The sequence below is a fragment of the Myotis brandtii genome, unplaced genomic scaffold (genome assembly GCF_000412655.1).
Source record: "Myotis brandtii unplaced genomic scaffold, ASM41265v1 scaffold842, whole genome shotgun sequence".
Taxonomy (NCBI): Eukaryota; Metazoa; Chordata; class Mammalia; order Chiroptera; family Vespertilionidae; genus Myotis; species Myotis brandtii.
The window spans coordinates 1207300-1230823 of NW_005371421.1; the positions used below are offsets into that span (position 1 = coordinate 1207300).

Here is a 23524-nt window from a genome sequence, read left to right on the forward strand (position 1 = left end):
CCTTTCGCCTCCCAGCATTGTGCCTACATATGCAAATTAGCCACCATCTTTGTTGGCGGTTAACTGCCATCTTGGCTGGCAGTTAATTTGCATATGGCCCTGATTAGCCAATGAGAAGGGTAGCGGTCATACGCTAATTACCATGTTTCTCTTTTATTATATTAGATTCTTACAGATGCCTTCTATTTCTAGGCATGGCATCGGCTCTACTTCCACGAGTAAGATAAAGGAGCAGGGGGAGAATAAAAGAAGGGGAGACCTTATTTTCAGTTAACTACCCAGGGCTGCCAGGATGTCTGATCCAAGGTCACCACCCTCAGTTTTCCCTGGGAGTTCTAAAAACGAGCAAGCAGGCCCATGGGTGCTAGCGGTCCAATGGCTCTATAGTCTAGCTCTGCAGTCTGGCTCTACTTAGACAACCCCCAGAGCAGGAGGAAACAGATTTTTAAAAATCTGTTCCCACTTTGTTCCACTAGAATTAAGTGCTGTATTAGCTCATTTTAGAGGTGACTGGAACCTTAAGACCCATTTCCTGTCCTTTTGACTTGAGGTGAAAGTTATGGCCAGGCTCCGGATTTTAATGAAGGTCATTACAAAGGGCAAGAGGTCAAGCAAAGCAGTTTTCACCCGTCCCAATTTATTTCCGTTGTTGGGAGAAGTAAGGGGTGAGCTGAGTGGCCGGGAGTTAGGATGAACTTCCCCGTGCTATTTCCCACAGCCCCAGCGCACTGTCCATGGTCGGGCTGCCCCAGAGACTAGCCCCTGGTTCTGCCACTGCTCCCATGCTGCCTTTCTGGTTGCTTTGTTGGTCTTGTGCATCACACTGGGATGCCCATCCCCTGGCCAACCTAGGGACGTACCCAGGGCTACTAGGGCTTGCCGAACACCAGGTCCTGCTGTGGCCACCGCCTCATGGGCCCTCCTCCCCACCAGGCTGGATTTGCCCTGGGAGAGGGACCTAGTCCCGGAGTTCTGCGCTTGGGAGTCAGAAGTGGGCTCTGTGGTCACCAATCTGGAAAATCCAGACTCTGCAGGCCTGCCTTCCTCAGCAAACAGGCCTCCAAGTGTCAGGCTGGCATGATGAAGACGGACTCCAGGCCAGCAGAGCAGGCGCACCCAGGCTCCTTTGTGCCCAGGGGCATGGGTGATTTTGGCCCCTGTGAGATGACAAGGCTTACCTCGAACTCAGACCAGCCCTGTCTGCTCCTGTGCAGCACACCCAAGGCTTCCCGGCAACAAGGGGCAGAGGTTTTGTGAGACCTGGGTCGTGGGTTCCAGCAAGTTTTCTTCTGGAGCGCAGGGGTGTCTGTTGCGGGGTGGGCCACGCCTGTGTGCGCTCCTAGCCAGACTGGTGTGTGAGGCCTAGGGAAGTGGCTCAGCTGAGTCCCCCTAAAGACCCTATGTGCCTGTGGCCATAGATCAGAAAGGCTGCCCAACACAAGATGGTCCTGCTGCCATTTAACTGGCTTCATTATGAAGCCCTGTGGAGGAACATGAACCAGATAAAAAGCAAATGCACCCATCCTCACAGCCACCAACACACAGCAGCAGTGTGGTTGAGCCGTGCCCCTGAGCCACATGGACAAGGGAGCCCTTAGGTGGCTGAGATACAGATCCTCAATATCACTGATTCTTCTAGCTCTCTTTTGTGTTCCTTTAAAATAGAAAGGGAGTGCTGGGGTTGTGGTTTCTATAGAAATGGCTCTAAAATGCAGTAGCTGTGACAGAATGCTCAGAGTCCTAGCAGCAGGCAGAGTGCCTCTGGGGCACACCTTGGGCCTATGTGTGCTCCCTCCCTGTCTGGGCTTCTCCAGGCACAGCTCACCCTAGGGAAAACTAGAAGCTTTCATTCTTTTCATTCACCCAGAGGAAATGGAAGCAGATGGTGTGAGTGACAGCTCGCTCTGACAGCTCCCTCGGGCTTGTTCATCCCGCCCTGCCCCTGGCTCCAGGCTGGAGTGGTGGCGAGAGGCCACCTATCCTTCCTTTGCTATAAAATGTTCAGGGCTGGCCTCTGGCCAGAGGAGTGGAAAGTGCCCGCCAGCCCCTGCAGAGAGCAGCGGGCACTCTGTGAAGGCTGGTCTGGGACCTGGCACAGGGCAGTGGGGGACAGAGGCCCCTGCTCACTAGCTGTGTCACCTAGGAGAGTTGCCTGGTCGCTTCTGGAGTCTCAGTGTACTCGTGTGCTAAGTGGAGCTGGCGCAGAGCCTCCTGGCTGGTTTGTTGTCAGACACAGGTGGCCTCTCCTCAGGGTGAGGTCAGTGCTATAGGTGGTGGTTCTTTCTGCTCCTCAGAGAGTCAGGGAATGAATCATGAGCCCCCAGGTGTCAGCTGTGACACCCAGGGCGCCTCGTCTATCCAGTCATGGCTGTCTGCTCCCGGAGCCTCTCTCTGCTGTGGTGTCAGCTGAAGGTCTGGAAGGCTGGTGGTGGGTAAGGGTGGGTGGTGCCCAGCCTGCTCGCAGCCATAGCTCCTGTCACAGTCCTTTTCTAAACTATAGATATTTTACTACCTAATAGATTCACCTGGAACGGTACCTCAAGTTCAATATGTCAGAGAATAGCTACAGTCCTAGTTCCTCAAACCTGCTTCCCATTCTTTATTCCATCTTCTCACAAATTCCTGAACCTAAAGATCCTGCAAGTTCCAAACCCTATTCTCCCAGGCACCTCTGCCATCTAATCAGGGTCTGGGCTCTAACGCCAATGCTCTTCTCCCATTGTAATTGTCAGGATGAAGGAGGTCATGTGCTGTGACAAGCGATCCCAGACCCTAGTAGTTGGACAGGTGCACATCTGACTATTTAAAACTGCTCCCACATCCAGTTTTAAAAATCCAATTATTTGTTTATAACTGCCATTGGACCAAATTAGGAAATGATTACTTACATTTTAGAATAGTTCTCCCATAAACCAAATAAGAAACCAACCAGGTGACTAAAGTCATCACCAAACTGCCTGAGGAACCTTAATGGGTGCATGTAGGTCTGGAACACCCTATATCTGTCAGTGTGAGCCAGGTTATGTTGTGATAACAAGCAGCCACAAACCCTCAGAGGCTTACTTCTCACTTAGACTGCATGTCTATCACGGGCAGCTGAGGGCCTGCCTGCTCCACAGTGCCCTCTCCCTGGACATCAGCACACCTTCAGGCCAAGTCTGTCCTACTCCCTCTTTGGTAAATAAAGTTTTCTTGGAACACAGCTGCACCTGCTCACTTATACATTGTCTGTAGCTGTTTTTCAGGCCGCAGCAGAGGTGCTGCTTAGTTGTGACAGATCATATTCCCCACAGAGCCTAAAATATTATATTCATTGTCTGGCCCTGTACAGAGGATGCATGCTGACCTCAGGTGGCAGTGAGGGGTGAGAAATGTGGCAGCCAGTGTAATGGCTCATAAAGACTTCTGCATGCAGGTGACCCGTGTCACTCCAGCTCACCTTCCAGTCGCCACAGCAAGTCCTCCAGCAGGTGCCCCTGAGGAGAACCCGGATGTTGGTGAACAGCCCCCTGTAGCACCATTCCCCGCAAAGCCTCTGTGTCTGTGTAAGTTTTCACTGCTTCACACAGAGGCCGGGAAACTGTCTGCAGACAGTGACTGCAGAAGAGCTGACACTTGCAGAGCGAGGCTCACATTTCTGTGCCAATTGCCCTTGGCCTGCCCGGGCGGCGAGTGCGGGCTCTGTGGGATCGAGCACCCACATTTGGGAAAGGCTCCCCTGCCGGCCAGGCCAGGATCAAGCTCTGTCACCAGCCCTGTGAATTCCTCAGCTTCAGAGCCCAATGGCTTACAAATCAAGACCAGGAAAGTGCCCTGTGAAATCAGTGGGAGGGGAAGTGTTTGAGATTCAACAGGGAAAATATCAAGAGAAAGTTTCTCCATGTCTTCCCTGTGTCTGAGAAGTCAGTGAGGAGAGCTATGCATGTGAGCTCCCAGGATGTGGTTAGGATGCTCCCCCTGCTGCTGGGGAGCCTTTCCAGTGTGGGGGGCGCAGTGTCTGCCTCAGTGCAGCAGTCTGCGGGCCGGGCCTGGTCGGCCCCAGGACACACCGGTCCTGTCCACAGGAGGTCGTGCTGGGGACTGCCGACGGACAGGCACCGGCCGCTCTCGCCTGCCCTGCAGCCCGCAGACTGCTGCTTGGTCCACAACCGGCGCTTAGTCTTAGCACTTTGAGAAAGTTGCAAATTTAATTCCATGTCTTATTAGGAGAAAGAAACAAACAAGTGAATGTGGGATGAATAAAAACATCTCATCCTGAAGACCTTGTGCAGGAGACATTTCTTCAAGCAGATCTGGGAATTGCTGTGCCCCTGTGACTTATGGGCCATGCCTCTGAGTGAGGGCAGGGAACGCTGTGGCTGCCTGTGGCCTGGCTCTGCTATGGTCGGCTGCCAGGCTTTTTGTTCATGGTGTTCAGTGTCAACTGTGTTTCTTTTGCTGCTATGACAAGGCAGGAACCACATCCACAGGTTTCTGCCATCCCTGGCAGACAAGAGAAGGGTGCATCAGGAAGGTCCCTGGCACCCCCTTGGCACCTGGGGAGCGCGGGGAGTTCTGGTGTGCACATGCTGGTCCAGGAATGCAGGTGAGCTGCTGGTCCTCCCACCCCGCACCCTGACTATCCTCTGAAGTCTGGTGAGCCCTTTGTTAAGGGAGCAGCCTGTGGCGGACACAAAGAGAGGCTTGTCATGGACCCCGCCTTAGGACTCACCTGGACCACCAGCAGAGGGCATAGCTCCATGCCATAGAGCATAGAAAGTGGGAGGCACTAAATAGGTCAGCACAAGGAGAAGCCATGGCAGTTCAGAGCCAGGAGGAAACAAGAAGAACAGAGGCAAGAGTGGGCCCCAAGGATCTGCGGGGCCAGCTCCCTGGTCCCCCACATCTCCTTAAAGGCTCTGTTCCTCAGGCACCGTATTTCTGGATGGACGGTGATGAGGAAGTTCAGAGCCTCGTCTGGGTCTCCTTTGGTCTCATACCTTCCTCTCCTCCCAGGCCAGGCCCAGCCCCTTCCCAGAGCACACCTTGCCTCCTCTCTCCCAGCTGAGCCCTGTGCAGCCCCTTCCCCACCCCCAGGCAGCATCTGCAAGGGTTCCAGGTCAAGGATTTCTGGCAGCCTTCTCAAACTCATCTTCTCTCCTTCCTCTCTCATGAGCTCCCACACCCAGGCTGGTGTGTACACAGTGTGTGTTTTGTGTGTGTGTCTGTGTGTGTGTGTGTGTGTGTGTTTAACATTTTTTAAATGTCAAAAAACCTTTTTTTTTCCAATTACAGTTGACATACAATATTATATTAGTTTTAGGTATACAGCAGAATGGTTAGACACATATAACTTACGAAATGATTTCCCCTAGAAGTCTAGTACCCATTTCATGCCATACATTGTTATTACAGTATTATTTGACTATATTCTCTATGCTGTATTTACATCACTGTAACTATTTTGTAGCTACCAATTTGTACTCTTTAATACTTTTCTCTTTTTCACCCCCCTCATCTGGCAACCATCAATTTGTTCTTTGTATCTATGAATCTGTTTCTCTTTCATTTGTTCATTTATTTTGTTCTTTAGATGCCACATAAAATTGAAATCATGTGGTATTTTTTTCTTTTTCTGTCTGACTTACTTCATTTAGCGAAATACCCTCTAGGTTCACTCATATTGTTGCAGATAGAAAGATATCATTCTTTTTTATGGCCAAATAATATTCCATTGTATATATGTACCACTTCATTATCCATTCGTCTATTGATGGGTACTTGGGTTGCTTCTGTATCTTGGCTATTATAAATATGCTGCAATGAACATAGAAATGCATACGTCTTTTCAAATTAGTGTTTTAGATTTCTTTGGGTAAATACCCAGAAATGGATTGCTGAGTTATATGGTAGTTCTATTTTTGATTTTTTGAGGAATCTCCATACTGTTCTCCATAGTGGCTGCACCAATTTGCATCCCCACAAACAATGAAGGAGGGTTCCTTTTTCTCCACATCTTTGTCAACACTTGTTGGCCTTGGGTTTATTGATGATAGCCATTCTGACAGGTGTGCAGTGGTATCTCATTGTGGTTTAATTTGCAATTCTGATGATTAGTGACATTGAGCATCTTTTCATATGTCTATTGGCCAGCTGTATGTATGTCCTCTGGAGAAATGTCTGTTCAAGTCCCCTGCCCATTTTTTAATTGGATTATTTGTCTTTTTAGTGTTAAGTTGTATGAGTTCTTGATATATCTTGGATATTGACCCGTTATTGGTTGTCATTTATTAGGTTGTCTTTTCATTTTGATGGTTTCCTTTCTGTTTTAGCTTGATATAGTCCCATTTGTTTGTTTTCTGTTGTTGTTGTTTTATGTGTTTGTTTCCCTTACCCAAGGAGATATATCAGAAAAAATATTATTAAGAGCAATGTCAGAGAGTTTACTGCCTATGTCTTCTTCTAGGAGTTTCATGGTTTCGGGCCTTACATTTAAGTCTTTAATCCATTTTGAGTTTATTCTTGTGTATGGTGTAAGAAAGTGGTCTAGCTTCATTTTTTGCATGTATCTGTCCAGTTTTCTCAACACAGTTCTGATAATGTCTGCCATCACCTGCTGGCCCGACAGCCTGTGAACTTAGCCAAGACAAAGGTATACTTGTCCCTTTTGTACCCTCAGTGCCTGGCAGGGAGCCTCTGCACAGGGGCTCTCGGATGCATGAGTGGAGGGATGAGCATTCTGAGTTGAACAAAACAGGATTTTGAAGCCCATCCTCCCTGCAGCCTCTCACTATAGAGGAAGCACCTTCTGTCTGAAGCATAGCAGACAGGTTGTTGGTCTACAAATACTGTACATTCTGTGCAAAGCCAGATGAAGACATCTGTAGTCTTATGGACTCATACAGCGAAAGGGGGTTCACAATAGCTGCTGGCACCTTCTGTGGCCAAGGATGACCAAGCAACCGGTCTTTCCAAGGGAAAGGCTAGAGAGGAAGCAATGATGGAGGTCCACCTGTGACTCCTTCTCATGAAATGAGGCTCAAGGGCTAAATCTGTTGGTTCAGAGCTGAAACTTTTGAGGCCCCCAAGGTAAGAAGTTGATCCTGTAGCCCCTTTACAGGCCTGCCCTGCCCTCGCTGGTGCTGTGAGATTTCATTCCTTAAACTGGAGCTGTTTTGTGGATGCTGTTCCTCCATGCTGCCCTTTTTGGGCCACTTTCCTTACTAATGTCCTGGATGCCTCGTTAAGTTTTTGGCATAGCGAAATTTTTTGGTCCCGACCCTTGGCCCAGTGAGGTGAGGGCAGGCACTAGAGGTTGCAGATCAGAGCAGAGCTGGCAAGCATTTGTCCGTAGACAGCCAGAGATGGAATGTTTCAGGCTTGTGGGCCATGTAGTATGTCACAATTGTTCAGTTCCACCTTTGTGGGCAAAAGCAGACAGGCAACAGCAAGTGTGTGGGGTGTCTGGGTGCCAATAAAGTTTTATTTACAAAAGCAGGAGGCAGCAAGGGGCCAGATTTGATCTTTGGGTGAGTCCGTCCACTCCTGAGCTGAGCACAGCCCTGAGGGAGGGGCCTGTTCACACAGCCCAGGAGGTAGCAGCCCAAAGGCTCCAGAGTCACACTGTGAGCTAACGTGGAGAGCTTGCTGGGGCGGAGTGGGCAGTGGGCAGCATGCAAGGTGAATGTAGGCCTCCTCGCTGCCTCCATCTTAGGTGGCCAGCCAGCTTTCCCAAGGGCTGAGAAAGAACTGTTATGTTGGCAGGAAGAAAGGCCCTCCCTGTCCCAGGACAGACCATCTGGTCAGGCTTCTTGGGCTCTGACCTCCAGGCCTCCAGGCTTGCCCATCTTCACCCTCATGATGCCACCAGGCCTCTGCCCGCCGTTGTGCTGTCGTTTTGGAGCCAAGTGGAAGACTCGGGCCAGAAAGTGTTTTCTTCTGAGTTTTTCTTTAGAAGCACGTTCATGAGACTCATTTGCATTCTGTATGGAGTGGTCGTGTGATGAAGAAAATAGGCTTATTTAACTGCTCTTTGGGATGATGAGTTTTCTGAACTCATATTAAAAATTGAACTGAGGGTGAGTCCATTTCTTCTGGGGGTTTCTTCTCAGGGTCCCAGTCTGTGCCACTGTGTCAGGAAAGCAAGGTGAAGCCCCTTTCAGCCCACCAATCCAGACCCCTTTTTCCTCATATTGACCCTAAGAGAAAAATAAAATCACCTGGTTCCCAACTACTGCTCAGGGGCCCCATTGGAGCTGCAGCACCCTGGCAAGTTGCTCAGTGGTTAGAGCATCAGCTTCCCCCACTGAATGGTCAAGGGTTTGATTTCAGTCCAGGGTACATACCTGGGCAGGGTGCATGCAGGAGGCAACCAATCCATCCATGTCTCTCTCTCTCTCTCTCTCTCTCTCTCTCTCTCTCTCTTTCTCTCTCTCTCTCTGCCCCTCTCTCTCTCCTTTTCCTCTCTCTCTCTTCCATTCTCTCTAAAAATCAGTGGGGAAAATACATCCTCAGGTGAGGATTAACAACAACAAAAAATGTAGCAGCAGGGTCTTCAGCCTCTGGTAACAACCTGACAGTTTAGAATCAGGGGTCCGAGGCCACAGCACTGCAGCCAGGAACTGATGCTCATTTAAATCACCAAGGCTGGGGTATTCCAAAGAGGCAGGCAGGTCACTGTAAGAAGTGATGGCAGGGTTCTCACTGACTGCCAGACCAGGGCTGTGTGAGCCCTGCAGTCTCCCTGTCCTGCCTTCTGTTGGTGGGACAAGGAGGCCTGGAAGGTGAGCAGCTGCCCGGGCCCGGGGATCACTGGCCTGCCTGAGCTCTGCCTCCCGCCTGTGCGTGTGCTTGCAGGGCAGTGGGCGCGGGGCACTGGGGGCAGCATTACTGGGCTCCCAGACCTGCTTTCCCCCTGTTTGCGGGCACTACGGGAGTTTCATTTGATGAGGGCATCACCTCTGACCCGTGACCTGAGCAGCTGACCCCTTTTGCATGCTTGGCTTGTGTTAAATGCTTATGGGCTGCTTTTTTTAAACATTGGGCCCAACGGGATTGCTGGAGTCATCCATTCTATGGGGTCAGTAGATCTGAGGACCAAGGCCCCAGCATCCCCGGGTTATTGGCTGGCTCCCCCACATCGGGGGAGTGCTCACCTGCCTGGGCTGAACCCCAGCGTGGTTCCATTATGGGGTCATCTGAAAAAGAAGACCATGTGACCCTGCCTATCACAGGCAAAAACCTTCTGTGCCGAACCAGAGGCATAATTTCGTCTGCCCAGGCTGGGCTGGGCTTTGAGCCTAGTGATCTCAGAGACAGGAAGAACGTCTGTTTTGAGTCTGTGTTCCCAATTATTTTTATCTAAAAGCAGCTGGAGCCCGTTCTCCTTCCTTATTTTTATCCCCGCCTGATTTGCCTCCCTCCAAAGCTTCATCAACCCCTTAAGGCCCATTAAAAATCAAGGCAGTATTAGCGATGTGGTTCTTAGGAATGAACAGGCTCCAGTGTGGGGGCCTAGGGCCCGGGAAGCCCACCAGCGTGGCCAGAGCTGGAAGGGAAGGGCCACAGGAAGCCCTGGTGTTGCATTCAATCAGTCTGAAGCCAGACTTCTCTTGTCCCGTGTGTCCTCGGAGTGATGCACGGGGGGGAAGAGCCTCCAGGCAGCCTGGTGCTGACTAGGAAGCCTGTGCGTGCATCATGCTTCCAATTCCCAGTCACCTAAAGGAGAACTGCGTTCGTTCTGGGACACCTGCCAGGAGTTAGCAGGGCCCTGCTGCCTCTCCGGAGGCCCCAGCGTCCCATCGGTTTCCTTCTGCTCAGCTGTCCCTGAGGGTACCCTGCATTCGTCGCCACAGCAGCATTGCTCCTCACCTCATATCAGCAATAACAGAAATGAAGGTCTCACTCTCAGGCAGGTTCCTGTCTACTGCAGGAAGTCACACTCTGTTTCCCTCTGGGCTTTGTACTGCACATGCAGGGGCAAGACAGGAACACACGCTCAGCCAGCGTCTGTTTTAGATATTCTCCATCTTGACCTTCAGGAAAAAAGTGTTTTCACAAGTGTGGCCTCTCTGCTCCTCCATTCCAGCTTTAGGTAAGAGTCTGCTGTGAAATCCCACACATTTGCTTGGTAGTATTTGCCATATCAAGTTTCAAATGAGGGCCAGGTTTCCAGCAACGCTGCCAGGATGCACTGCCCTGAGGCTGTCTCTAGGTGCAGCTCTTACCATGCGCCTGGGCAGCCCTCCTTCCCTAGTCCTTCCTGACCCTCCAAACACTGCCATGTGGTGTGTTCTGTGTGCGGGTCACCCAGCAAAGTTGGCAGATGCTGGCAAAGATGGGTTCTTGAGCCTTAACACTGCACCATCCACAGTCAGCCAGCCTCTCCCTCCACCTGACATACAGGTGTCAGTCTCCTCTGGCTGTCCTGGCCAAAGGCGTTATTGCCTCTTACTGAGTTACCACTTGAGTGGCCCACACAGGCTGCCTTTTGGTCACAGCAAGACTCAGAGCAGTCCCTGGTGCTCTGCGTGTACAGGGCTGGGCAGGCTGTTTCAGTAGAGTTTATTTGGACAGAGTCATGGGGTTGAGGTTCCTCTGAGCCAGTCATCGTGTGTATCTGCTGTGCTTGGTGCCCAGGTAATGGCTTCCTCCTGTGCGCTGCCAGTAGTCACCTGGGCCAGTCCTCAGGGACACTCCGTGGTCTCCTCCTGTCTGCCCCTGGCATCCCCATAAAGATGGCACATGTGGGATCCGGAAAACAAGGATCACCATCACCCAGACCTTGGTCTTAAAACAGGTCTCAAATAACTTAACCTTATTATTCTTTTTATGACTTGGACAATGTATCAGAAAACCATTTTGCTTATTGGTATTAAAATGATGAAAAATTTGAACACATAGATTTAAAAATAATTATCCCAAATCCCAACTCCCTTAAATACCAATGTTTATCATCTATAATAATAAAAGCATGATATGCTAATTAGACTGGACGAAGCTGGGGCTGCGAGGAAAGCCTGGGTCCCAGGTGCCTGCCAGCGGCCAGGGGGAAGCCCAGGTCCTGGTGCCAGAGGGAAGCCAGTGCTGGCAGCCGGGGGAAGGAAGGCCTACTCTTGCACAATGAATTTCGTGCATCAGGCCTCTAGTTTGGTATATAAATCTCCAGACCATTTTCCCCTGGAAATACATGCATCTTTTACAGAAATGAGGTAAGCCTACACACGCATTTCTCTAGCCACCTTTTCCATTTGAGGCACTTCACACAGCCCTCCATACCTCTTGGTGTGAATTCCCCTTACCTCACGGCTGTTTGCTGTGCATGGTGTCATCTGCCATCAAACCTTCTGGCATGGGACACTTGGGTTGCTCCAAATTTTCTATATTATAAATATAAATTGTTTGCAGATTTTAGGGTTCATTGTTAGCAAGAATTGCCAGCCCCAGTGAGTGTCTGCACCCCCACATTGAAGGGCTTCTCTGGCCTTCATCTCTCCTGACCTTCCACAGCATTAAGCATGGTTGTCAACAGCTTCCTGGGAAACTGTTGCTCCCCTGAACCCAGAAACACCAGTGCTTCTTGCTTGTTTTCTGTCCCCTTTGCCAGCTCTCCTGCCACGTTGGTGGTCCACAGGCTATCCTCTCCTCACCCCACTTTCCCTCAGGCCATTTCATCCACCTCCTACCCTGGCTTCAGTAATAATAGCAGCATTTATTGAGGGCTTAAATTAAATGATCTCACTTAATATTCCAACTAACATAGAAGACAGGAGCCTTTATGACCTTATTTTCTCATCTCTCAGGCATATCTACCTGTCCTTTATTAATTTTCAAAAGTTGGGGAACCATTGGCTCACATATTTTGCCTGATTTTTCAATTGCTTTAGTTGGGAGGGTAAGTTCCGTCCCTGCTGCCACATAGTTGAGGGCAGCAGTCCTGACTCCTACTTAAACCTGAGAGGTGGAGGCTCTGTGTCCAAGGTCACACAGACACGAGCTCACATACTTGAGCGCTAAGAACTTAACTGGCAGGCTGCATTGCTATGTAGACAAGCTACATGCCAGTGATCCCCAAACCTCCACCTGCAGGCCTGTCCCCTCTGCTCAGCTGGCATTGCTTCATCCTCACGTCACCATCTCCAAGCATGTCAGTCTCCACACGTCCAACTCTGATGGCTCCCAGATCTCACACTCCCTATCTCTGCACATGACACCCCCATCTGGCCAGCTACCAAGGCCAGAAAGTCCGCTCATCATCCTCCCTTGTGCCCTTCAACTCATGACTCCACTAGTCCTGTTGGGAGAGGAGGGAATATGGACTCCCAAATATCTGACCCCAGAACGTGAATGTGTTACTCTACTAGGCAAAAGGGGCAAGGAACCTGAGATGGAAGATTATGCTGGATTACCCAGTGGCCCCAATGTAATCACAAGGTCTTTATAAGAGGAAGACAAGAGGTTTGGAGTCAGAGAGAAGATGACGTGATGGAAGCAGAGGTCAGAGAGAGAGAGATTTGAAGGTGATACGTTGCTGGCTTTCAAGATGGAGGCAGAGGCCACCAGCTGAGGAGGGATTGGGGGGAGCGGGTGGCTATAGAGGCTGAAAGAGACCAGGCATGGATTTTGCCTGAGAACCTTCAGAGGGCACAGTCCTGCCAACCTTTGTGTTGGGACTTCTGACTTTCAGAACTGTCAGATAGTGTATCTGTGTTGTTTTCAGTCACTAAGTGTGTCATGACCTGTTACAGCAGCCATGAGAAACTCATGCAGACGACGTGGTGAGTAGGCACGTGGCCTCCAGCCTCCGACTGCCCGAGTTCCAGCCCAGCCATGGCCATATATTGGCATGAATGTGAGCCATTCACCTAACTTCTCTGTGCCTCAGATCCTCATTTTATAAAATGCTGATAAACAAACACCCACTTTATAGGCTTATTTGAATATTAAATGCATTATTCCAGAAGAAATGCTGGTGAGCTCTGGATGGGGGAGTGGTCTTTATTATTTTTGCTGTAATTGTTCTTACCCACCACCTCCTATACATGCCAGACCTCCTCCATCCCCATGCCCTTGACCCAGACCTGACCTTCCTCATGCTTCCTGAGAGGTCCCCCTGTGAGACATGGGTCTGACTCCGTCTCAGTCTTTCTCCTGCCAGCCTTCCAGGGCATCTCTGCCCTCAAGGTGAAGACCAGAACCCTCCCAGAAGGCCTCACACAGACAGGCTCTGGGCACTTTCCCTCACCACTCACTTTTCCTTTCTTTCAGTTTCTTCAAACTTGCTGAGCTTGCCTTTGCCAGCCCTTGCTGGACAGACTACTCTGCTCTTCCTTCACCATCCGACCCTCACCACCTCACCTAACGGGCCCACTCCCTGCTCACAGAAGCCCTCCCTGGCCACACCCTCAGGTGAGGTCCCAGTTGTATATCTCTGTGGCCCTGCACTACTGGGACCCCCATGTCTATAATGACATGTCCAGTGCTTGTCATCCCCCGTGCAAGCCCACAATGGACATAGAGCCAGTCCTGACAATCCGTGGTCAGCAGACGTCAGTGAGGACCTAGATCATGCTTCATGTAGGCAGGACAACCCTACAACTCAATTGACTGTCACACTACTTTCTTGCTTGTATGCAGAGCCGAGGGGGGAGGGAACATTTCTCATCAGCTTACCGACCAGGTCTGACTTTGCTCAGCTGACGAGTGGCACACGGGGTGCTCCTAGGCCTCGGCTATCACCTCCAGCATGGAGCCACCTGCCCGTGTCTGAGTGAGTGAGTGAGTGAGTGAAGGGCCCTGACATCCTGCCCACACCTTTCTCCAGGGACCATCCAAGAAGGGACAGCTGTGGGGGAACCAGCACTAGGGGTGCTTGTTCATACCCCAGGGGAGGAAGGGCCTGGAACCAGTGCCCACCCCAGCCTGCAGCCTGTGGAGGAGGTCCCTGGCCAGCTGTGGTGAACTCCTCCAGCATCTTGAAGGAAAACATTCCCAAGCTTTGATGGTGAATGCCTTCTGGTCTGTCTCCCCTCCTAGGCTCGGCAGGTGTGATGAGCAGACAGAAGTCCCCCACATCTGTCAGCAGAGGAATGTCCCCCACCTTTAGCCCATTCCCACACGGCACCCCAGGAAGCAGCATCTTGCATCAGCCACAGGGATGCTTGGGGAGGGGCTGCCTCTGGGAAGCAGTCTCTCGCAGGTGCTGGAGCTTGGAGTGGGAAGTCCTTTGAAACTTCACGGTGTCTTGGAGAAATGAGGGAAGTTACGCTTCTGTATTGCATGCTCTCATTCTGCCAGGCACTTCATTGTTTAAACAAGAAGGAATAGAATTTCTAACTTCTTAGAGGTTGTAGATGTGCTGTGGTTTCCAGCACCTTTCATGATCCCTGGTGGAGGAGGGAAGTCGACCACCCAGGAGGGATTGGAAGGTTGCCTTAGCACATATAGCTCATCAGCTAAGCAAGGGCAGTGAATAGAGTTTTACTAGTTCCCTGGGGCTGCTGTAACAGTACCACAAACTGGGTGGCTTAATAACAGTTCTGGAAGCCAGAAGTCCAAAATCAAGGTGTTGGTGGGCAGGATTGGTTGCTTCTGGAGGCTGAGGGAGAATCCATCCCAGACCTCTCTCCCAGCATCTGGTGGCTGCCAGCAATCCTTGGTGTTCCTGAGCTTATAGATGCATCTCTCCAGTCTCTGCCTTGTTCTTCAAGTGGCTTTCCTTCCTCTCAGGTCTCTCTGTCCTCCTTTTCTCTCTCTCATGAGGACACTTGTCATTGGATTTAGGGCCCACTCTATTCAAGGGTAATCTCATTTTAAGATCCTTACCTATATCTACAAAGACCTTTATTCCCATAAGGCCACCTTCACAGCCACTAGGAGCTATAACTTGGACATATCTTTTGGGGGACACAATTCAGTTCATTGTGGCTGGGTCTACAGGGGCCTCTGTGCAGGAATCGCCTCAGCGAGATTATGCACAGCCCAGACCTCTCTGCTGGCCCTTAACCACTTCCCTCAGCCGGCTTAGCATGCACCTGATTGTAAGGAACTATCTAGAAGCAGACGTCCCTCCAGTCATCTCCTTGCACAATAAACCCTGAAGCTTTGAGTCCCTCAGGGCTGCGGTGGGAGATGCTAGGCTCTGTCAGTCCTGTTGCCCTACAACCTGCCCTCTGTCCACAGCCAAAGAATCAGCTTTCTGTAGAGATTACTCTTCAGTTCCTGGGAATGCAATTTTTCTATGAGCGCAGGCTTTATAGCATGAAAGGTTTTGTCTGGATTTTCTTTTTACAAACACAAGAATAATTCATTCAAGCTCTAAGAATAAAGATGCACTTCCCGAAACTGCCTTCTTCCATATTCAGCACAGAGTGGTGCTGATGGTCCCAGATGCAGTCACAGAAAGGGGTTCTGAGCAGCTGCTCCAGGAGGGCTCTGGAGAGCTGCCGTGGGCCCGTCATTGGGCGCCAAGCTCTCCCCAGTATATGGGAAAAAAACGTCATTAACAACCCAGGCAAGTAGACCCTGAGGGGAGGACAGATGCTTCATGATGCCATGCGACGTTGTCTTTCTCCTTCCTGGGCAGGGCCGCCTGTCAGCTCACTCTCTTCTTGTCTGTTTACAGGACTCCTCCTCTGCCGGATCCAGCCCAGCGGCTGACCCGCAGGACATGGCCCCCAAAGGGCAGCTGCCTCTCAATGTGTGAGCTGCTGTTTGTGTTTTGGGGTCCCATGCCCTCAGCATCTCCATCTCACCTGCTGGCGTGGAAATGTATGGTTTCTGTGGGGGTCTCATGTGTTACTAGTTGGTCAGTTTATTTTATTTATTTATTTTTTAAATATTTTAATTGATTTTAGAGAGAGAGGAAGGGAGAGGGATAGAGAGATAGAAATATCAATGAGAGAGAAACATTTATCACCTGCCTCACACATGCCCCCTACTGGGGATCAAGCCTACAACTCAGGCATGTGCCCTGACCAGCAATCAAACTGTGACCTCCTGGTTCATGGGTCAACACTCAACCACTGAGCCACACCAGCTGCCCACTAGCTGGTCAGTTTTAATTATGTGCATCTAATAATAGTACTGACAGGAAAGTGCAGAAAAGTTTAGCAGGATTTTAAATGGTATTGTCCCTAGGACATTTATTATGAGCAGAGGGCATAATCAAAATATTTGATGATACAGGCACTGGCCAATCAGGAGAGGACCAACCATAGCAAAGAGAACACCTCACAGGCCCATGAGAAGGTGTGGGCTGTGGGTCGGAGTGGGAGGATGCTGGCGCAGTGGGAGGTCGTGGGGTCTTTATGGTGGCTAGTTACTAGCTGCTCAGAGTAGCTCAGCATCTTAGTAGCTGTCACTGCCATACCCATGCACAGAAGCTGTGTGTCACAGCCAAATACACCCTGATGAGTCACTGCTGGAAGTGACATGCTTGTCTTGCTTAGAACCTACTCTTGTTAAATTACAGTTCTTAAAAGATACGTGCAGTATAAAAACTCCCCACTTAAATAGCGTTCTGAAGAATTAGACTGCCTTCTACTCTTTTGTTTGCAATGAGCCAGTTACCTGAACGAATGTTCTAAGGTGGAGAGTAAGAATTTGGTCAATAATTGGGGAAGGAAAAGGTTCACAGATACTACGCAGTCAGAAGGACACTTGGAATCTGTGTTGGTGCAGAACAGAATGTATTTCAAGCAAAATGCCTCTTGAAAAAGCAACTTGCCAAGCTCCAGAAGGTTTCCTAGAAGTAGCTTAAATACCTGGTACATGCGTCCCTGCCTCCCTCGGCCTAGTGGAAACGTTTGCCTTACGTGGGGACAGGTAGGGAATCATGAACATCCTCCGTTTATTTGCCCACAGTGCTGTGAGTTGGTTATTATCATCCAGGTAAACAAAAGGAGATTGAGGCTTACCTATATTTAACCTAGCTTCCCGAGGGGAGCATCGATTAGTACACTGCCTTCTAGATGTCTTTACGCTGAAACCCACGTTTTCACCAACACTGGACAGAAGGTGCTGTCTTCTGACTGGGTCTCCTGGGTAAGATCCAATGGCTTCCACTCAGACCTGGGCCGAGGAGGCACGTGGGAAAGGATGGTGGTGATGGTCTTGCTCTTCTAACATTGGATTTCCTTTCCCTGAGAAAATAGATCTTCATCCACAGGAGACCCTTGGGCCCTCGTGGACTTTCCTAAATGAGAGTCAGGACACCGTGAACTCTTGCAGAACAAGGCTCAGATGTTCCACTTTTTGGGTCTCAAAATGAATGCCCAGCACACAGGCTTTCAGCAGATGTTTTCTTGTTCAATGAGAGCCACAGCCTTACCCCTCCTCGGTGCAGAGGACTCCCGGTGTTGGCCCAAAGTCCCCAACTCTGCATCAAACCAGCCACCCAAGAAGGCTGCTCTGTCTTTGAGACCCAAAAGGTAGCACAGTTCCAAGAATGTCACTCCCAGGTGTGTGAGTACATTTTGGAGGCCCCACCACGCACAGACCTCCCATACCTTGCAGGCTTTTCAATTTTGTGTGGAGATTGAAAGACTTCTTTTCCCACCCCACCCCACTCTGCCATTGGGGACCCCATCCCTCTGCTCTCTCCTTCTCTGTCTCCTCCCAGAGCATGGCTGTCCGTGTCTGGGTTGATTTTCATTTGGGTAACAGAAGGAAGACTTCCATGTCAAATACTGTCCTTGAAAGGATGATGAGCATTTTGGCAGAGATGTGTCTGCTAGTCACAGTGGTCATCTGAGTAGCAGAGGAACCATGGCCAGCAATGCTTGAGACTGGTTCATTGTGTGCTTCCCATGGCTGTTTGTACCAAGTGCCAAGCACCATGGCAAGTAATATCTCATACGTTACAGCACTATGCACAATCCACTTTGAGAACATGACCTTTGAAATCAGTCTTTATTTTATTACTAGGGAGAAAATGATCCAATGACTTCATTGGTTTATCAGATTAACCTGATCACTCATCTATCCTTTTTAGCTCTAAGAAGTTAGTGGTCCGTGCATGCCGGTGGCAGGCATGTAGGGTGGGAATGTGGTTGTTCTCTGTCTGTCCTTCCCAAAACAGTAGCAGTAGTCATGTTCACAGATGGTCTGAGGTTGTGCATGAGAGGGCCGCCTGCACAGAGACAAGAGTGGCAGTGAGCATGCTACTGTGAGCCAGGGGTCTGTGACACACACCGGCCAGGCTATCAGAAGGTCTGTGACAGAATGACTCCAGTCATCCTCGTCCATGCAGGGTTTGCCTTCTGCAGGTCAAGTCACATGCTCTGAAGTGTGAGCCCATATAATTGAAAGGCCTGATCGCTCAGGTCAGCCAAAGGTCGAAGAGTGTTCTTACCCTCTTCTTCTAGCATATAAAAGTTCCCATGGACACTGATTGTCTAAGGCTTTGGTTGTCTTAAAACACAAGGGGGCCCTGACCAGTTTGACTCAGTGGATAGAGCGTCGGGCTGTGGACTGAAGGGTCCCAGGTTCGATTTCGGTCAAGGGCATATACCTTGGTTGTGGGCACATTCCCAGTAGGGAGTGTGCAGGAGGCAGCTGATCGATGTTTCTCTCTCATCGATGTTTCTAACTCTCTATCCCTCTCCCCTCCTCTCTGTAAAAAATCAATAAAATATATTTTTTAAAAAAACACAAACCCACAAAGAGGGATCTCAGTTTGCTTACCCAGTGCAGGAGGTAGCTGCTCATCTCTCCCGTGACACACTGAGGCCTGCAGGAGCCCACACCCTCCCTTCTCACTGCCTGGCATTGGGAGGCCACTCAAAGTCCACTCCCTGACCCGGGCTTGTCTGCTCTTCATCTGCCTGCCTTGTAGAGCTTCCTGGGGCATAAATATCTGGTCCTGGAGGCCACACTTCGGGTAGGAGCAGCCCTTATAAATAGGCCACCACTTGGGCTGTGAGTGAATCTTACCTCCACTTCTCCATGGGTTTCTCAGATGAGGGGAGTGAAGGACCTGTGGGGACAGGAAAAGGTCGCCAAACCGCCTTCTAATGTTTACACAGTCTGTGATGGTGGGAGCCATGCCTCACATGGGATGGGATCGCTTCTACCCAGATCCGTAACACAGGGCTGGCTCTGCACCTCGGGCTGCAGGGGGCTTGACCAGTGTGAGCTCAGTACATTAAGACCCGGTAATGTAAGTCCCTGCTCTGTGGTGAGGCGCCAGGGGGGTGACCCCACAATCCAGCCTCCTCTGACAGCACCCAGCTTGTGGGAAGCTCCTGCAGCAGCACGGTACTGCCCTCCTGCACCCTGTTATGCTGATCACCTTCAGGGAGAGAGCAGAACCAGGCCCCGGCCGGGAGGGAGTGGAGAAGAATGCACAGGGGAAGGGCAGAAAGTCACCCTGAACAGAGTGGGAGCCTGTGGGCAGAGTGTGGGCACTTGTGAAGGTGCCAGCAGGGCCAACTGACAGAAAGCCAGCGTGGGGGCCTGTAGGTGCCAGTGGGTCCTCAGCAGCACTAGTGCTAAGTCGGGTTTCCTGCCGCGTGTGGAGGACTGCCCTGCATTGGGGGAGGACTGCCGCTGGGAGTCAGGCCTGTGAGGGAGCCAGCGCTGAGCTGTGCTTGGGGGAAGCGCAGCTGATCCTCAGGGGAATCTGGAGCCCAGATGGCACCTTAGCTTCCCCAACCACAGAGAGCCCTGTGGGCTTCAGGCAGCCCTTGGGAGGGGCAATGTCGAGTGAATCTGTGTCTGCAGGAAACTGCCTCACAGTTTTATCAGCTCACAACTAACCATTCTTCACACCCCAAGCAGCAAAGCACCTGCAGCATTTCCCAGTCCTCAGAGTGCCCTGGGAGGCTGGGGTCAGGTCACTAGATCTGTTACAGAGGGCCTTGCTGTGGCTCTTGGCAGCTTGGAGGCCCACTTTCTGGGCCCTAAGTGGGAATTTCCACCACTAAGTTTGTTCTTTCCTTGTCTTCAAATAAACTTACTTTAAAAAAAAAAGTAAAATTTAAATAATTAGTTGTGGTACAAATATTGCAAGGAAGAATGTAACCAAGAATTCCCTACCTAGGCTGCCTTTTCTCTACTCAGGGCCTCGAGGCCTCTGCCAGCTCAGATCGAAGGTAAGGCTGGGCCAGAGACTAAACAAGGAAAACCCATTCCAGCTTGTTCTCTTGCTCCCTGTTTTTCCTAAAGATTTCTCTTGCCCAGAGCACCAAGTTATAGACAGTGTAGAAAATAGTAAACAAATGAACAAAAACAGGGGGGCCCCTAAGACCTGGCCCCAGATCTACTTCTGACACCCCAGGGCCTCTCACGGCTCAAGGAGCCTCACTGAGCTGTCAGGTCGGAAAGGTGCTCCTGGCTGCACACTTGATTGGGTAGGCGCAGGGCTGGGCATGACCATGGGCTCTAGGATCAGGGCAGAGCTCTGCCCCTTCCCTGCCAGTGCCTCCCTGGACCTGGCAGTGCTGGGAATGCCTCTCCCCGAGCCCCTCATTGCTTTACTGGGAAGAGCAGGTCACATGCTGTGTGTGCCAGTCCCCAGAGGCATCAGCTACTCTTAAGTTGGGTTTACCCACAGAAGAGCTCACATGTGACTCAGGGGACAACACAGTGGCTCTATGCCCGCCCTGCCTGCCACTACTGATCCTGGCCCTGCTTCTTCTGCCTGCAGGTACCTGGCACTCTACACCTACAAGCCCCAGAAGAGTGACGAGCTGGAGCTGCGCAAGGGCGAGATGTACTGCGTCCTGGAGAAGTGTCAGGATGGCTGGTTCAAGGGCACGTCCCTGAGGTCTGGGCTCTCTGGGGTGTTCCCAGGAAACTATGTGACTCCTGCTTCCAGGTGAGGTCGTAGTCGCTGCCTGGGAGAGGAAGGAGGATCCCCCCTCCCATTTCCCTGCAGCTGTCATCACTGGGCCACCCCAAAACACAGTTCAGAAGGCAGCCAGGAAGCCCCTGCCTGTGAGGTTCAGCCCTGTGAGCTCAGAGTCCCCTTGAACAAGGGTTCTAGGTAGCAAGCATTTCCCCTTCCGAATTAGGTTTGCTTGTCTTTTCCGGAACAGACACTGGCTGCTCAGGGAGAGGGTGGGAGCAGAATAAGCTGCAGTCAGGGCAGTAGCAGTAAGTGGAGGCAGAGTCACCAAGGAGGGCGAGATCTCACAGGTTTGGGTGTGGGTGTGGATGTGGGGAGGGGGGGTTCCTGTGCACAGTGAGAGTATAGCAGGCACATGTGCTGTCACATGGACCTGCTCTACATAAAACACGCATACATGCATATGTGCAAAGGAAAAGTGATGTACTCCCCAAAGTCAGCAATTGTTATTAACTGGTAGCATTATAGATAAAAGTGTTTTTTTCCTTGTGCTTTCCTGTGTCTTACAAAATGTCTGTTATATTATTTTTAAAAAATATATTTTATTGATTTTTTACAGAGAGGAAGGGAGAGGGATAGAGAGTTAGAAACATCAATGAGAGAGAAACATCGATCAGCTGCCTCCTGCACACTCCCTACTGGGTATGTGCCTGCAACCAAGGTACATGCCCTTGACTGGAATTGAACCTGGGACCCTTGAGTCCGCAGGCCAACGCTCTATCCACTGAGCCAAACCGGTTAGGGTATGTTATATTATTTTTATTAAAACAGAGCAATTTTAAAAATTCGCTGAAAATGTTATCCAGAGTTGTCTGAGAATTTCCCATTGAGATGAGGGCACTGCTTGATCTTCAGTCCGTCTCGCTCAGGGAAGACCTTTACCGGTTCAGAGCTGCGTCAACATCCAGGGCACATAAGAAAACTGGAGACGTGGCCCTTGTACTCCCTTTGAAACAAGACTGCTGTGAAAAAAAATTAAACAGTGCTTACATGTTGCATTGGTGCTAGAGATCCATACTTCTAAGCGCCCAAGGGGCAGTGCCAGCCTGGAGGCAGGCTCACACCTCTTGTCATTCCTGGGAAGGCCCACAATTTGCAAGCCCACTTTACTTAATTTTTAAAAATTTCCTAGGGAAAAAGTGAGTTCAGCAGGTAGCAGATGTGATTTTTTAAATGTCATGGTTTTGGCTGGCCAGCTGACAGGTTCATGCTGGAAGTGAATTTCAAGGCAGCTCTACAACTAGTGAGGGAAGGTGCTGCCCAGTCCCTGGACAGTTGGGTCCTTCCCTAGGAGGCTTTCCCCAGAGCTGTTCTGCAGAAACCTGACTCAATGACCATTTGAAGTCAGACCCAATGGTACCAAGCCACTTGGAGAGGGGCCTCTGACCTGGCCAGGAGCCACGCCCAGCAGAGCCTGTTCTCTCCCAGGTGTGGCTTCTGGTGTCTCATGACTGAGATCCCAAGAAGACAAAGGGGAGTTTACTGAGCTCTTGGACAAATGGAAGATATTCCAGTCCCCTGAAACTAAACACCTTGCAAAACCCGCCTCCACTGTATTCTGCACCCCACAGCACAAATATGCAAAGTGTGCAAGTGTGAACAGCCCGTCTTCCAAGTTGCTGTTTTCCATTGGTTTTTCTGAAACACTCTACACTGGTTTCATCTGGAAACCGTGGGCTGAAAGGGCATCTATTTTCTGGTAAGAAGCTGCAAGTTCCCTGACATCTCTCAGCGGGACATGGTCTGTTGGTGCCCTTCCCAGAGGCCGGCAGAGCAAGGCGGTGGCCTTGTCCAGAGGGAGTAGGTCCTGCCACTGCTTCCCGCCAGGTGCCAGATGTGTCCAAGCCTCGTGGGATGTGACTGAGCCATCGCTCTTTCTGGAGGTGTTTGGGGACACACAGCTGTTTGTTAGAATGAGTCAAAACAGTAGCTCTGGTACAAAATATTTTATTGGTTGGAATAATGCCTCTGTTTTTCAGGGTTCTTTTGCTACTTCTTGAATATTCACAAAGAGTTAGCCCCCATGAAGATTTACAGAGGGTGCCCTCTCAGCTGGAGCTCTGGGCATTGTTTGCCTACAAGGGTTATCTTGGCTTTGTTTTAGGGTTCTCTCCTGGCCTGCCTGGCTTTCATCTCAGAAAGGCCAGTGTGTAAGAGCAGGCCTTTACCAATGGCCCACGTGGGGTGGTTTTGTCTGCACTGTCACTTGAGTTCATTCTCTTTTTTTCCTCAGGGCTCCCTTAGGAGGGGCGGGGCCACCTGGGAATAATGTGGTTGGAGGGTCTCCACTGGCCAAAGGGATGGCCACAAGCATCCACCCAGGCGGTGGGAGCCTGAGCAGCCCTGCCACCGCCGCGAGAGCAGCCCTCCCCCTCGCCACACCCCAGGCCCAGCACCAGGCAGCCTCTCCCCCGGTGGGCAGTTGTCTGTGGCACTCAGCTCCCCCAGCGGCTAGCCAGGCCCGGAGCACTGTCCCCACAGGTATGTACTAGTCTTTCGGGGCCTCACTCTCTGGGAAATTTGTCAAGGGGCTGGGGTCTCGGGTACACAAATCGTAGATACATTCTCGCCTAGATCTCAATCAGTTCACAGCGGGAATGGCTTGTTGTAATCATTGACCCTGCTGATCTCCAGGAGATAGGACTTACCCTGTCCTGGAGACTGAAACTGATGAGCAATTTATATATTTGGCTGCAG

The 23524-nt window shown here is 50.7% G+C and overlaps 1 protein-coding gene across 2 annotated transcripts in view; it reads left to right on the top strand.

Moving 5' to 3' along the window:
• Window positions 1-23524, top strand: part of SH3RF3 (SH3 domain containing ring finger 3) — a 265016-nt gene that overhangs the window by 204218 nt on the left and 37274 nt on the right. For both annotated transcript variants that reach the window (XM_005884662.2, XM_014532104.1), the window contains 3 exons: window positions 15602-15678; window positions 20627-20797; window positions 23061-23308. In XM_005884662.2, the coding sequence (XP_005884724.1) occupies window positions 15602-15678; window positions 20627-20797; window positions 23061-23308 (496 nt within the window). The remainder of the gene's footprint in view (window positions 1-15601; window positions 15679-20626; window positions 20798-23060; window positions 23309-23524) is intronic.